Source organism: Barbus barbus, assembly GCF_936440315.1.
Source record: "Barbus barbus genome assembly, chromosome: 46".
NCBI classification, from domain to species: Eukaryota; Metazoa; Chordata; class Actinopteri; order Cypriniformes; family Cyprinidae; genus Barbus; species Barbus barbus.
In genome coordinates, this window is record NC_136724.1 from 19,180,934 (window position 1) to 19,193,925 (window position 12,992).

The 12,992-nt window shown below is 35.9% G+C and overlaps 1 protein-coding gene across 3 annotated transcripts in view; it reads left to right on the forward strand.

Annotated features, from left to right (window-relative positions):
- LOC306865286 (dihydropyrimidine dehydrogenase [NADP(+)]-like) overlaps nucleotides 1–12,992 on the forward strand; it is a 189,160-nt gene that overhangs the window by 39,823 nt on the left and 136,345 nt on the right. For all 3 annotated transcript variants that reach the window (XM_079409817.1, XM_079409819.1, XM_079409818.1), the window contains 2 exons: nucleotides 6,274–6,361; nucleotides 11,209–11,370. In XM_079409817.1, coding sequence (XP_079265943.1) covers nucleotides 6,274–6,361; nucleotides 11,209–11,370 — 250 coding nt within the window. The remainder of the gene's footprint in view (nucleotides 1–6,273; nucleotides 6,362–11,208; nucleotides 11,371–12,992) is intronic.

Below are 12,992 nucleotides of genomic sequence, written 5' to 3' on the forward strand. Positions count from 1 at the left end.
GTGAAAATGTAAAAAAGTTGCTACTTTGTTCAGGTATAGCTTTCTTTTTTAATCAGCCAGATCAATGTTTAATTAACTAGAGAAATAAAAATATCCTCAGAGTAGGTGTTTGAAAGCTTAGCTATTTATCACTGCTAGCATGCATTTGCTGAAATGTTAATCAAGTGTGTGTGTGTGTGTGTATGTATATATATATATATATATATATATACATATACAATTTACAATTTAAAAGAACTGTTTTCTATTTTCAGTTTATTTTAATCTTGTGACGCAAACCTAAATTTTCAGCAGCCATTACCCCAGTCTTCAGTGTTACATGATCCTTCAGAAATCATAATAATATGCTGATTCGTATGTAGTGATTTGCATGTTGCAGCTTGGTATTCATAAATACAAACATGCTGTAGCATCGGAGCAAAGGCCTGCTCTCATCGGACCGTCCGAGAGTCTGCTTTAATTGGTTAAAGAACCACAAGTGTCGAAGCAATTAAGATGACAGGTGAAACTGTGCAGCCGGCATGTACATTTAACCTTACTTGTCCACTTTGACAGATGCTACATTCTCCCGCCGTATATGTTACCATGGTAGCCACACATTTGATTCCGTTTAACTTTAAATACCTTGAAACGGTATTTCTGACCGATGGTCGCACCCTTAAAATTACAGTTTACAGTTTGTGTTCTTGTCATCTGAATGGGCATTTTTATAGTTAGATCAGCTACAGCTGGATTAGGAATGTCACATCTAGAATGTGATCTACACCTGACAGCTTTGAGTGATGTGTCAATCAAATGCATATGATCCTTCAGGCGGAGATCTGCACACACACAGAGCCATGCAGGTCTCTGGCGCTTCATTTTTCAGTCTGCTGTGTTTGCAGCTGTTGGTTATCGCCCTGAACCCAGACAGACCCAGGCCGGGTGGTTTTGACAGTTCTGACGGCCGCTGTCCTAACCCTCAGCGCACAGAGTAATCTCACCTCACCTGGCGCTCTCGTCCCACCTGTCCCCAGCCGAGCTGCTCCGCTGACATCATTAAACTTGCATCCAGATGCCCGAGCAGACTGACACAGCTGCGTCTATCGGTCAAGACAAATTCAACACCGCATACGAGTGTGTTCAGCACAGCCTGTGCCATGGATGAGAGTTAACAAAGCACTAAAACACAATTCAGAATAAAACAGAACAGGTTCGTGACTGGCAATGATCTCATCATATTATCATTTGACTTACTGTGACGGAAGTTTTTCACTGTATTTCAGATGATTCAATAGTAACTTAGATTGGGGTTACACTGGAAGAAGATTTCAATATTGGAGGAAAACAATTTCAAATCCAACTTAGATTGTTATGCTGATAACATGATTCAAAGTTCATTAATATAATATAATATAATGTTATTTATTTATTTTTTAAATTAATTTAGAAAATTTCTGTAGTGGTCTCAGATTTTTTTGCACAGTAAAAATCAAGAAAGTGTACTGTGAAAGTAAATATGATATATTTTTATTCCATGTTGGCTTTACTGTAGTATACTTTGAATAATACAAAATCCTTTTTAATTCAAATTTGGAATCGATGCTGTTTTTATTTAATAGCAAATTGGATTCAAACCCACGTTGCACAATATAAGTACTGCAACTAACCACCAGGCCAAGTGTCTGTCAAAAACATTATTTTATTTATTAATTGAATAAAAAAGATTTTATTATTTTATTTTATTTTATTTAGCAATATGTTGTTGTGACACAGGCCGAGCAAATGCACTACCCAGAATGCCACAGGTCCGGCCTTTTTGTTAATCTTTCTTGACATTTCTTAATCATTGGATCTCTATAGATAGATTTTGGCTCTTTGTGAGCATTTTATTTTTTGTACTCTTGATGCTTTTAGTACAGCATTCAGCTGGGCTTTTTTGTTTTACTTTGTTGTATTCCTAAAACACCCTGTGATTAAAAGAAGATACAATTTGCCGCAACCCCAAGATTGTGAACAGAATTATTAGTTTCTCAATCATTAAAATTGAAAATCCTGGGAGACCTAGGTTTTATTGAATTGTATAATGAGATATAGTGAAAACAATGAATTGGGAGATTAGCTTCCTGCACATTCTAGAACCCCATAATACACTCATCATGGAAAACATTCAAACGCTAGATTATTACTCAAGTAAAACGATAAGGTAGGAAGCAGAGAGAGAAGGGGGAGAATAAATCAGCTTGCAGTGGTCCGCTAATCAACAGCTCCTTTCATTTGAACGCACTGGATTATTTCATTTATTTATTTTTTTTGGGAGGGTAATAAAAAACGGGAAGGAAAGAAAGGAAAAACTGTATGTATTTGATTGTGTTACAGCTCAGAAAAGCTCCAGCGCTGTATCTAATGCACTACACTGCAAGGCAGTCTTTTCCTGAGCGCCGCTCTCAAAGCCCAGCTGAATTGCTGTGACCTAGAGCAATTCTTGAACAAATAAGATTGCCTTCGTGTGTGCATTATTTTCTGTTGACATTTGCTAAGCACTTGGGCTGCTGGCCAGGGGAGACGGATGAGGGCCTAAAATGTGTCTGGATGTGCCGTGTCTTTAATGTTACCTTGGGAGCAGAAAAAAGACAATGGCATTCCTGTCCACAGCCGTAGTGCGGAGCCCCGGCGTGTCAGAGGAGGGAATAGGTTATTTTATTCTCACTCTTTCTCGTTTTCGCCCTCTTTTTTTCTCCCCCGAGCTACAGTTTTTGAAAAGAGAGACAAAAACACTCAGCAATCAACTGAAGGTGCCCCGCTCACAGATTCTCATTTTGATCTGTTGGGTCTCATCTTTATGAATGTGTTTATACATTTCGACCTGCCGTGGAACAGCTGTTTTTTGGGCTGTGTGTGTCAGCTTAGAATTTTGTAGCATTTTGTTTTTCCCCAGAAGTCCACTTAGAACATTAGTCAAGGTTTTTTGCACCAAAACAGTCATCGTTTAGTTTTGCATAGCCGTTTTTCACCTTCTCTTTGACCCTAAAAAACAAGCTGGATTTTGTTGCTGTACCTTGCATGCTTCTATATGCAAATGACCTCTGTTGTGATTGGCTAACTGTTGGCTAACTACTGTTTTTCATTAAGGCAAGCCTACTGAATAAGTGTTGGTTTCTATATGTTATGTTATAACTAGTGATCAGTATGGGTTTTTAGCAAAAGATATATATATATATATGCTTCGATGACATGTAAATCAAATTGAAATTGGATACTTGGTGTATGCACACCAAAAGCAAAGCGAAAATTTGGATCACGTTACTCATTCTAAGTTACTCACGAGCAGTGCTTGAAGTGGAAAAAAATAAGTGCCAGCCCCCCCCCCCCCCCCCCCTTTATTTATTTATTTATTTATTTATATTAAATAAGTACTTTTTAATAATTAAGCACAAGTCAAGCTGCAATACCAAACATGACCACAGGGAGACACCATACACCACTAAATCGCCTGCCTTTAATAAATGGATCCATTCAGAATTGCTAAATTTCTGACCACCGCATAATCAGCGTTCATTATAAAACACTTGCTTTTAAGCCAAATACACGCTGAAAATAATAATTTGACTGACATCTGGAGGTAAGTCACTATTCTCTCTGTAATCACTGATAAAATCGGCTGTGTTTTCTATGCATTAGCGCTGTTTTGAGCTTACTGTTTGAAATCGTTTACTGGATCCTTGGACTTTCCAGGAGTTTACGGTTTAAAATTATGTGATTGCAAAAGCCTGTTTCTCTTCTTTTTAAGATATAATTTTCGTTATAAAGTACTGATTCAAATTAGTAATCAATAATTAATTATTATTCTACTCGTCCACGCGCCTCCCCTGACATGCTCTCGCGCACCACACAATGAAGCAGGCCGACCCTGCTTGCGTTCATTCACGTGATTGGACGAGATGAGAGGTGATCCTGCGTAGTGTGATTTACATAGTTTCTATATAATTTCTAATCATATATGGGATCATATAGCCTAATCACCCAGACCCTGACGATTTTACTCTGAGTACCGGCAGCATGTCAGAAGTGCCAGTGCGCACAAAAAAGTGCAGGTACTCTAAAGGCTAAAATATAGAAGTGCCGGTACTGCGTACTGGTGCGTACCGGCCCACTTCAAGCACTGGTCACGTTATGTTTTTCGCGTCACTCAGGTGAATAAGAACAATAAACATTTTCTGATACAACCACACGTGCCAATAAGCTCTTCGCTGATTGGCTTGTGCGACAACACGTCATGCGAATCATGCGCAGAAGACGCAATTGAGGTGAACATTGTGCAAATTCTAGGGGTGGCACGGTCCACAGATGTCACGGTTCGGTACATACCTCGGTTAGGGGGTCACGGTTCGATACCATTTCGGTACAACAGGAAAAAACAGCAAATCTACTATGCTCGTTTTTTTTTTTTCATTTATTTTGAGTACAGTAGTAATAACTAAATATTATATTACTATATATATATATATATATATATATATATATATATATATATATATATATATATATATATATATATATATAATCTGCAGTACATATATACATACAAGGAATAAATTCTTGAAATAGTAAACAGTTGCTTAATAAATTGTAAACTGTTGCTATAGTTATGAAAAACTAAAATAAATAGTGGTTAAAATACTACAAAAAAATAAAATACAAAAAATAAATAAATACATTTGGTTGAATGATTATAAGACAAACGTTTTTAATTTTTCTTAAAATTTATCAAGCAAAACCAAAAATATGTATCAATAAATCCATTTTTATTTCATGTTGTTTTTATTCAGCAAAATATGTAATTTGGATGTAATTAGACTGGATGATATTTCAACCTATTACTAGTCATAATCACTACCATGTATTTGATTCATTAATGGTCTATGGTTAGTTTTCTAAAGTATATCTTCATTATATAGAACTATTGTATTTTCAAAGACTCAGAGAATACATTTGTGCTAATGTATTCATGGTACAGGAAGCTGAATATGAACCACTGCACCATTTCATGTTCTACATGCATATTTTGTAAGATACACACTCCAATGATCATAACAGATGATATATCACTGATTTGGAAGAGTGCTTTTTCCTTCACAATAAGCGGAGAGGAATGCCAGCGAGAGAGATATTTATGCGAGTGTGGCTTTATGTCTTCCCGCAGCTGCTCGGTGTTCCCTCTCTGTATTAATCATCTCGCCGCAGATCAGAAGTGCGATAGGCCCAGCATCCTCCGAGATTAGCCTTCATCTCAGCGTCAAAGCCCACTCCAGACCCTCTCCCGGGCCAAGACTCCTGCAATATCCCTAATCCTTTAGGCTAAGGATAATTTATGATCAAATAAAGAAAAGCAGGTCAAAACTAATGTCACATTATGATCAGCCACTCTGGTTTATAAAAGCGAGATGGTAGCACTGTGTGGTCCTTTGTGGCGCCGGTACCTGGCCGCAGCACTACAGTAATTACCCCACTGTCACCCCGGTAAGTGGTATTAATGGCAGCCTTGTGCACTCTAGTTCGAGGCGAGCTTTGAGAATTGTGAGACGGGATTATTATGGGCATCCAGCTGCGTGTGAATCTAAACGTGCAGGTGTTGAGTGTTTGCTCTGCTCTTACCGGTGTGTTTTGTGCACTTTTTGTGTTCAGGTTCATGGTACAAGTTGTGCGTTTCACATTGAAGGTGATGGGGAGTCTTTTTTGTTTCTTCCCTTGTTTCCACGTCTCCTTTTCCTTCCTCTGTTCCAGTCGTACGCCCTCCTCCCTTTGTGCTCATTGTAAAGGAAAAAGCACTCTTCCAAATTACTGATACATCATCTGAAGTCATTAGCGTGGTGAATTTTTAAACAGCTGTGTGTTTGTAAAATGCGAAATAATGATTGTGAGCTACAGTAGCAGCCCTCCCTCCCTCCCTTCCTTCCTTCCCAGCAGCCCCAGTCGGCTGCCTCCTGTCACACGCCATTCACATCCAGGGGCCAAACGTGAATATTTAATTGGGCGGCTCCAAATTATCCTATTTGTCATTCAAAACCGGTGTGTCATCAATATGGCGTCTTTTGAGATGTAGTTGCTGGGAGAAAAGTCCTCTGGCACAAAAGCTGGGGGATTGATTTCCTCTGGGTGCTGTAGAGTGTTTGTAATTGGCTGGAATGTGCTGTTCCAGTGGGGCGACGACACAAAGTTCTCTGTTCTTAGTGTAAATAACTTTACTTTGCATTGCATGTGGGCTAATTCAAGCACAGTCTTGTTTTCTTACAGATGTTTGAAGTGTGCAGATGCACCGTGTCAGAAAAGCTGCCCGACCAATCTGAACATAAAGGCCTTCATTACCAGTATTGCAAACAAGGTATGTTTTGTATCTGGGCATTGACTTTCTTAATAAATGTTTCTGGTCTCATTGTGCTCAGTTGAAGTAAAGGTTTGACTTTGTAATGTTTCACCAAAATGTGAGATCTTGCTCTGTCCTGAAACAACTTTCCTTTACAGTGATGTCACTTAGGTGTATTATTGAGAGAGTGTTAATATTTAAAGTGTTAATATTAATTGATTATTAATTAATGTTAAATCTTTATAAAGAGTAATATTTATGTTAAAGTTTTGTTAAATTTGTTGAGTGTTTTTGCCTTTTTAAAAAAATATATATTTACATTTTTTTTATTCGTTTTTATTTTAGTTTTAGTTACCAGGTATTAGTAGAAGTTGAAGTAAATTAATATGAGAAATGTTGCCTTGGCAACTAGCTGAAATAAAATAATTCAATAATAAAAAATGTTTGAAAATGAAAATGTCTTACTATAATAACTATAAAAACTATTAATAACCTATAATAACCCTTTTACTTCATTTTTATATAAAATGTTGACTTATGAGTTTCCAAAGCATATGATTTGAATGGCATTTCATGTTTTCATTTTAACTTTCGTTATTAAAAGTACACAAGTATTATGTGTGTGTGTGTGTACTATATATATATATATATATATATATATATATATATATATATATATATATATATATATATATATATATATATATATATATATACACATATATACACATATATATACATACATATAGTTATATAATTATTTATACAAACACAAGAAAGTGTTTTTTTTAAATATAATTTTATTTTATATTTATATATTAATTTATATTTTTAAATAGCCATTATGATTTTTTAATTGTTTAATTTAATTATTTAATTATTGTTCAAATTATAATTGTTTTACATTTCCACCTTTAGTTTTCATCGTACTGTAGTCTGCCAAGAACATGCTTAGCTACTTTCTATTGCTAGTCAGTTGCAGGTCAGATTAGGAAGAGGGGAAAATTACCATTTTCAAGAGCGTTTTATTGGACAGAAAGCCCTATTATTCCCCTCTGCACGCAGGATGAGTCATCTGTATTTTTGGTCCATTTTCCAGGAAGAGAGGGAGTATTTTAAATGCATATATCCACTAAAAGCTACAATGTTTAAGAATATATATATGGCCTCAAAGGTAACAGACATGGACTAAAAGCCACAAAACTTTGATTTTCATTTCATGGGCGTCTATTTCTGGGTATCATCATTTCTTTTAGCATCTCGGATATAGCAAGCCAACAAGATCAGGGACACATCAGCCCAATAACCAACAGCAAAACAACAGAAAGAACTATTATCTAACTCATCACATTTCATATATTTCCCTTACGTTGTACAACAGGTTCCTAATATAAGTAACTTTCGCATCAAATATGTTTCTGTAGGGTAAGGCATTTTTATTATGGTGTTAATGTTTACATTTCATATTGTATGAATATGAAATGTCATATTTTTCTTGTTGCGCTTTTTTCCCTCTTCTTTTCATCTGTAGTGTGCTCTTGGGTTGATTAGATTTTTTCCAAACAGACTCCAGGGATTTCAAATGCTGCTACATAAGTCACATCTTATATATGCATGTCGTTTTATCTAAAGTTCATCACGAGTTTAATTACATTAAGAAACTCAGTCTCAATCTATTTTTTTCTGCATTTACATTTAAGTATTTTCATGTGTTTTGCTTCATACAACAGTGCTTCTCAACTAATTTTGCTTCAGAATCCAGATTTAACACCCGAACCGGTCAATCTCGAATGGGAGTGAGTTGTAGTAAATGCAGAATTTCTAAAAGCTTGCCAATAATTAACAGTAATTGGTTTTACAGTAACAAGATTGGTTTGAAAAATAAATTGGGATTTGTCATGATCTCAAATGTGAAAATGACCTTCAGCCTCGCCGTTTTGGTCAAAAAGCTTTCTCAAAAGTGTTTTAGAGGGCAGCATTTCTCCACAATCCACCACAAACTCACACATTAAGGTATGAAACGTCCACTTTTCATGATCCAGATGGATTACATTGTGCTGGATTACATAACATCTCAGAAATACATCACTTTACGGAAATAAATGGCTTGCGTTTCATGTTGACTCGGCTTAAAGGCCAATTCACACCGCACAGACAAACAGCAAGAAGCTAGTCTGGTGGAGTTTGTTGGATCAGTGTGTTAACCCTGTTGGCATTGGTTGGCGTTGGTTGGAGTTTGTTTTCACCCGACTGAACATGCTTATAGATATAGAGTTGGTCGGTGTCTGTTGGGGCAGTGTGAACATGACAGTTATTTTTCATAAGATTCTAAATCCAATGGCCAACTTGTTTGTTGGCGTTTGTCTGTGCGGTGTGAGTTGGGCTTAAGAAATACAAAAATGTTTGAATTGGCAGTCCTAGCTGGTCTCCATCTACTAAAACCCAAGCCAACATCACACAAGGTGTCAGACCTGAGCTCTTCGTCAGGATGACATACATTGCCATTGTAACAGATGCAATTGTGACATCCAGAGCTGATGCAGAACGAGGCTGAACCACTGTGGTGAGCTTTGAGTTATGCTTTTAATAAGAGATCTGCTGTTGGATGCCGTGAATTATTCGTGAGGAATAATGAGCTTTTGTGCTCATTTGTTTGACTTTTGAGGGAGCGTTTTAAAGCTGTACTACAGCGGCGCTTATGGATACATTGCAACTGTGTATTTGAATATCAGTCATTCATTTGAAGCAGGAAAACTGACTTATACAATCAGCATTTGAATAAAGCCCTTGGAGAACAGCTTTAATGCTTGTCGCTGAGAACACTGTGTTTTCGATGCAGCGCTGTTGTTCTGTCAAGGTTTCCGTCATACTGTGAGTTTAGAGAGTGCCATTGAAGCGTTCTGGCCTTAATTCAAGGCTGTCTGAAGAAGAGAGATGGGGAAAGCTTTTTTTGAAAACTAGACACGTGTCAGTCAGGGGGGTGATTACTGACAGAATAGGCCTGTTAGACAAGAGAAAGAAGGAAGAGAATGAAAAGAGTTTGCTCAAAGTTTTCTTTCAATGCCAGTATTGGATGCTTGTGTATGACTAGAAGTCTTAAAGGTGCATTTTTGTTATTTATAGCATGCACTAATAGAAATTAAATGTGCGTTTGAAAAGCGTGACTTCACTCATTTCAGTAACCTAACAAAAGCTGTTTTATTTCATATAGAATGGGTCAGGGAGATATGTGACCCTGGACCACAAAACCAGTCTTGAGTCGCTGGGGTATATTTGTAGCAATAGACAAAAATACATTGTATGGGTCAAAATTATAATTTTTTTTTATGCCAAAAATCATTATGATATTAAGTAAAGATTGTGTTCCATGAAGATATTTTGTAAATTTCATACCGTAAATATAATAAAACTTAATTTTTGATTAGTAATATGCATTGCTAAGAACTTCATTTGGACAGCTTTTAAGGCGATTTTCTCAGTATTTTTATTTTTTTGTATTATTTTTTTTGCACCCTCATATTCCAGATTTTCAAATAGTTGTATCTCGGCCAAATATGGTCCGATCCTAACAAACCATACATCAATGGAAAGCTTATTTATTCAACTTTCAGATGATGTATAAATCTCAATTTTTAAAAATTGACACTTATGACTGGTTTTGTGGTCCAGGGTCACATATTGTTGTGATTACATGACCAGCCAAATACTATGCACTATATGTTCCCTTTTGTTTGATTTTTGCTCTCAGAATAAATGAATCATGGCTGGATACAATGGCATTGATAACTGAAAACTGCTATTGCAAGATGCTTCATGTTGCTTTTGTTGGCTTTTTTCAGAAGTCGGATAGAGCTTTATTGCCAAGTCTGTTTGCACATACAAGGAATTTGTTTTGGTGTCACAAGCTTCCAGTACACAGAGACAACAACAACAACACACAGATAATAAAAATAAGATGTGAATAAAATACACATACTGTACGTATATATAAATAAACAAAAAAATAGAAAACATAAAAAAAAATGGTATGTAGATAAAGTTTTATTTTATTATTATTATTATTTTATTTTTATTTTTTTTTGTTCAGCCAGTAGGGTTTCTTTTTTTTTCAAAAGTGACAGCACGTAATGTTACCCAAAAATTATTTCAAATAAATTCTGTTCTTTTGAACTTTTTATTCTTCAAACCACAGTAACATTAAGCAGCGAAACTGGAAAAAAAAAGATTTTGTATTGCACATAGTACTATAGTATATGTCTAAAGCTGTTCTATCTAATTAAAAAAATAGACAGTTTCATCACGTGACACTGGAGATTGGAGTAATGGCAGCTAAAAATTCACCTTTGCATAGCAGAAATAAATTACATTTTAAAATATATTTAAATATTTGAAATGTAATAATACAACATATAATAATACAATACAACATTTTTCACTTTGTTGTATTTTTGATCAAATAAATGCAGTTTAGGTGAGCGTAAGATTTTTTTTAAAAAAAGAACAAATTTCTTTCATTTGTTAAGCAAATTACATTTTCCTAATTAGCACAAACAAATAAAAAGAAATACACGATGTGCACATATGGGATGAAATATTCTATTTTTAAGTAGATTGAACAATTTTAGCTATATACTATAGTACTTAATAAAATATACAAATATATTTTTTGACATATAATTTTTTGGCATGTACAAATATAAATGTATATGCAAATACAAATAGAATTTGGCCTAAAAAGGGAACATTATTTTGCTGGAATTTTTGGAATGCTGTAATGCTGTCTGTATGTGATTCCTAAAAATTGATAGGAAATCATAGGATAGCTCGCTAGGGTTTGTAAGACATTTTTGTGTTGATGTTCACAGAATTATTATGGAGCCGCTCGGACCATTCTCTCAGACAACCCACTGGGTTTGACATGTGGGATGGTGTGTCCCACCTCAGACTTGTGTGTCGGGGGGTGTAACTTGTATGCATCCGAGGAAGGTCCCATCAACATCGGGGGACTGCAGCAGTTTGCCACAGAGGTAAGACTTTATTGCGGTTTTTTTGTTTTGTTTTTTTGGACATGCACAATAGAGAGTAACAAGAAGTAATTGGTAACTGGGCCATGTTGCATGTCCGATTCGAACCTGCATCGTCCACATGAGCATCACAATTCAACAACCAGTAATCGTTGGACCACTGCTTTGAAAAGGTATATTTGAGGTTTGTAGGGAGAAAGATATTACCTTTTCATTGTCTGATTTCCATATTAGGTTTTAGACAAACTGAATTTGTATTATCATATTTAGCAGCTCACCTGAGTGAGAATCCATGTATGCCACAGGGCAGATAGATTAGACTGCATATGAAGAGAAATTTGCAAAAAAAATGAGCAACTCTGAATGCTTAAGTTTTCGTATATCTAAAAATTGCCACATAAGAACTATTCCCTTGTGTTTTAGTGGAGTTAACCTGTTAGAAAATAGTGTATTTGTGTTTGGTTTGATCCCATATGCTGTCATGAAGAGGTTGTGTTGCGTGCCAGTGTTAATGAAGTCTCTCAGCTCTAGTCGGCAGCAGTATGAACTCATGTGTGACACTCTCCACTGCCACAGCCGAGATTCATCTCAGCGGCCCGGTCCTCTGACACGACATTTGTGAGCTGATGCCAGGGAACAACTTGCCTCGTGTCAATCACGCAAGATGCAGAAATCAAAGGGAGCAGCAGATAGTCAATGTCTAAACCACAAGATGATGGTCTGTATTTCATGATGAGAGGAAGTGACTAAAAAGGAGCAAGTGCTGGCAAACTGGTTTGCGGTAAACAGATCTGTGAGGAAATTTACAGGAAATAAAGCAGGGCAGGGTTTACGTAATCACTGTTATTGTAAACTTAAATACATAGAATTTGATTGGTCACGTTGTTTTTTGTTTCAAAATGATGGAAACTTCAGGTGTGTTATTCATTAATTCATTTATGTATTTATGTTTTGCTTTGCAGGAGGTACGCAGCAGTGTGGTAGCTAGTAATTAAATAGAAATGAAAGTGCGTGGGTTTGATTGCTCGACTTGACCCACAATTGTGTGAACGGCTAAGTGGGAGTTTCCTGTAGCTGGTGAAGGTTGATGGTCAATGCAGTGTCCTAGCCTTACTGAAATAAACAGGACACGAAACACCTGTTCACATAGATGCTGTGCATATCACTGCAAATGCACATGCACCTTTTGTTCATAGAGCTTTATAATATGGATGCACAAAATATCTATGAGAGCATGTTTCTGCCATGGGATAAAAAAATAAAAATGGGAATTGCACCTGTATATCTCACAATTTCTGAGAATAATTTTTTTCTCAGACTATAAGATAAAAACATGATAATTATCTGCTTACTGCTTTCATATTATATTAAAAAATATCATATATTCTTAAAAATATTACAATATAAACCAGGCATTTGTATAATTGAACTGTTTTTTTTACTCCCAGTAGTGTAAACGTGTTCAAATTAATGCAAACCAATTTAGTGTGAATAGTAGTTGAAGGTTCATTATTTAGATACAAAAGCAGCATAAATGTTCCTGCTCTTACCTTTGTGCCTCTTTAAAGCTTCAGGGTTTCTTCTGAATGTATATAAGCAGGCACACACTACAAATGCAATTTAAA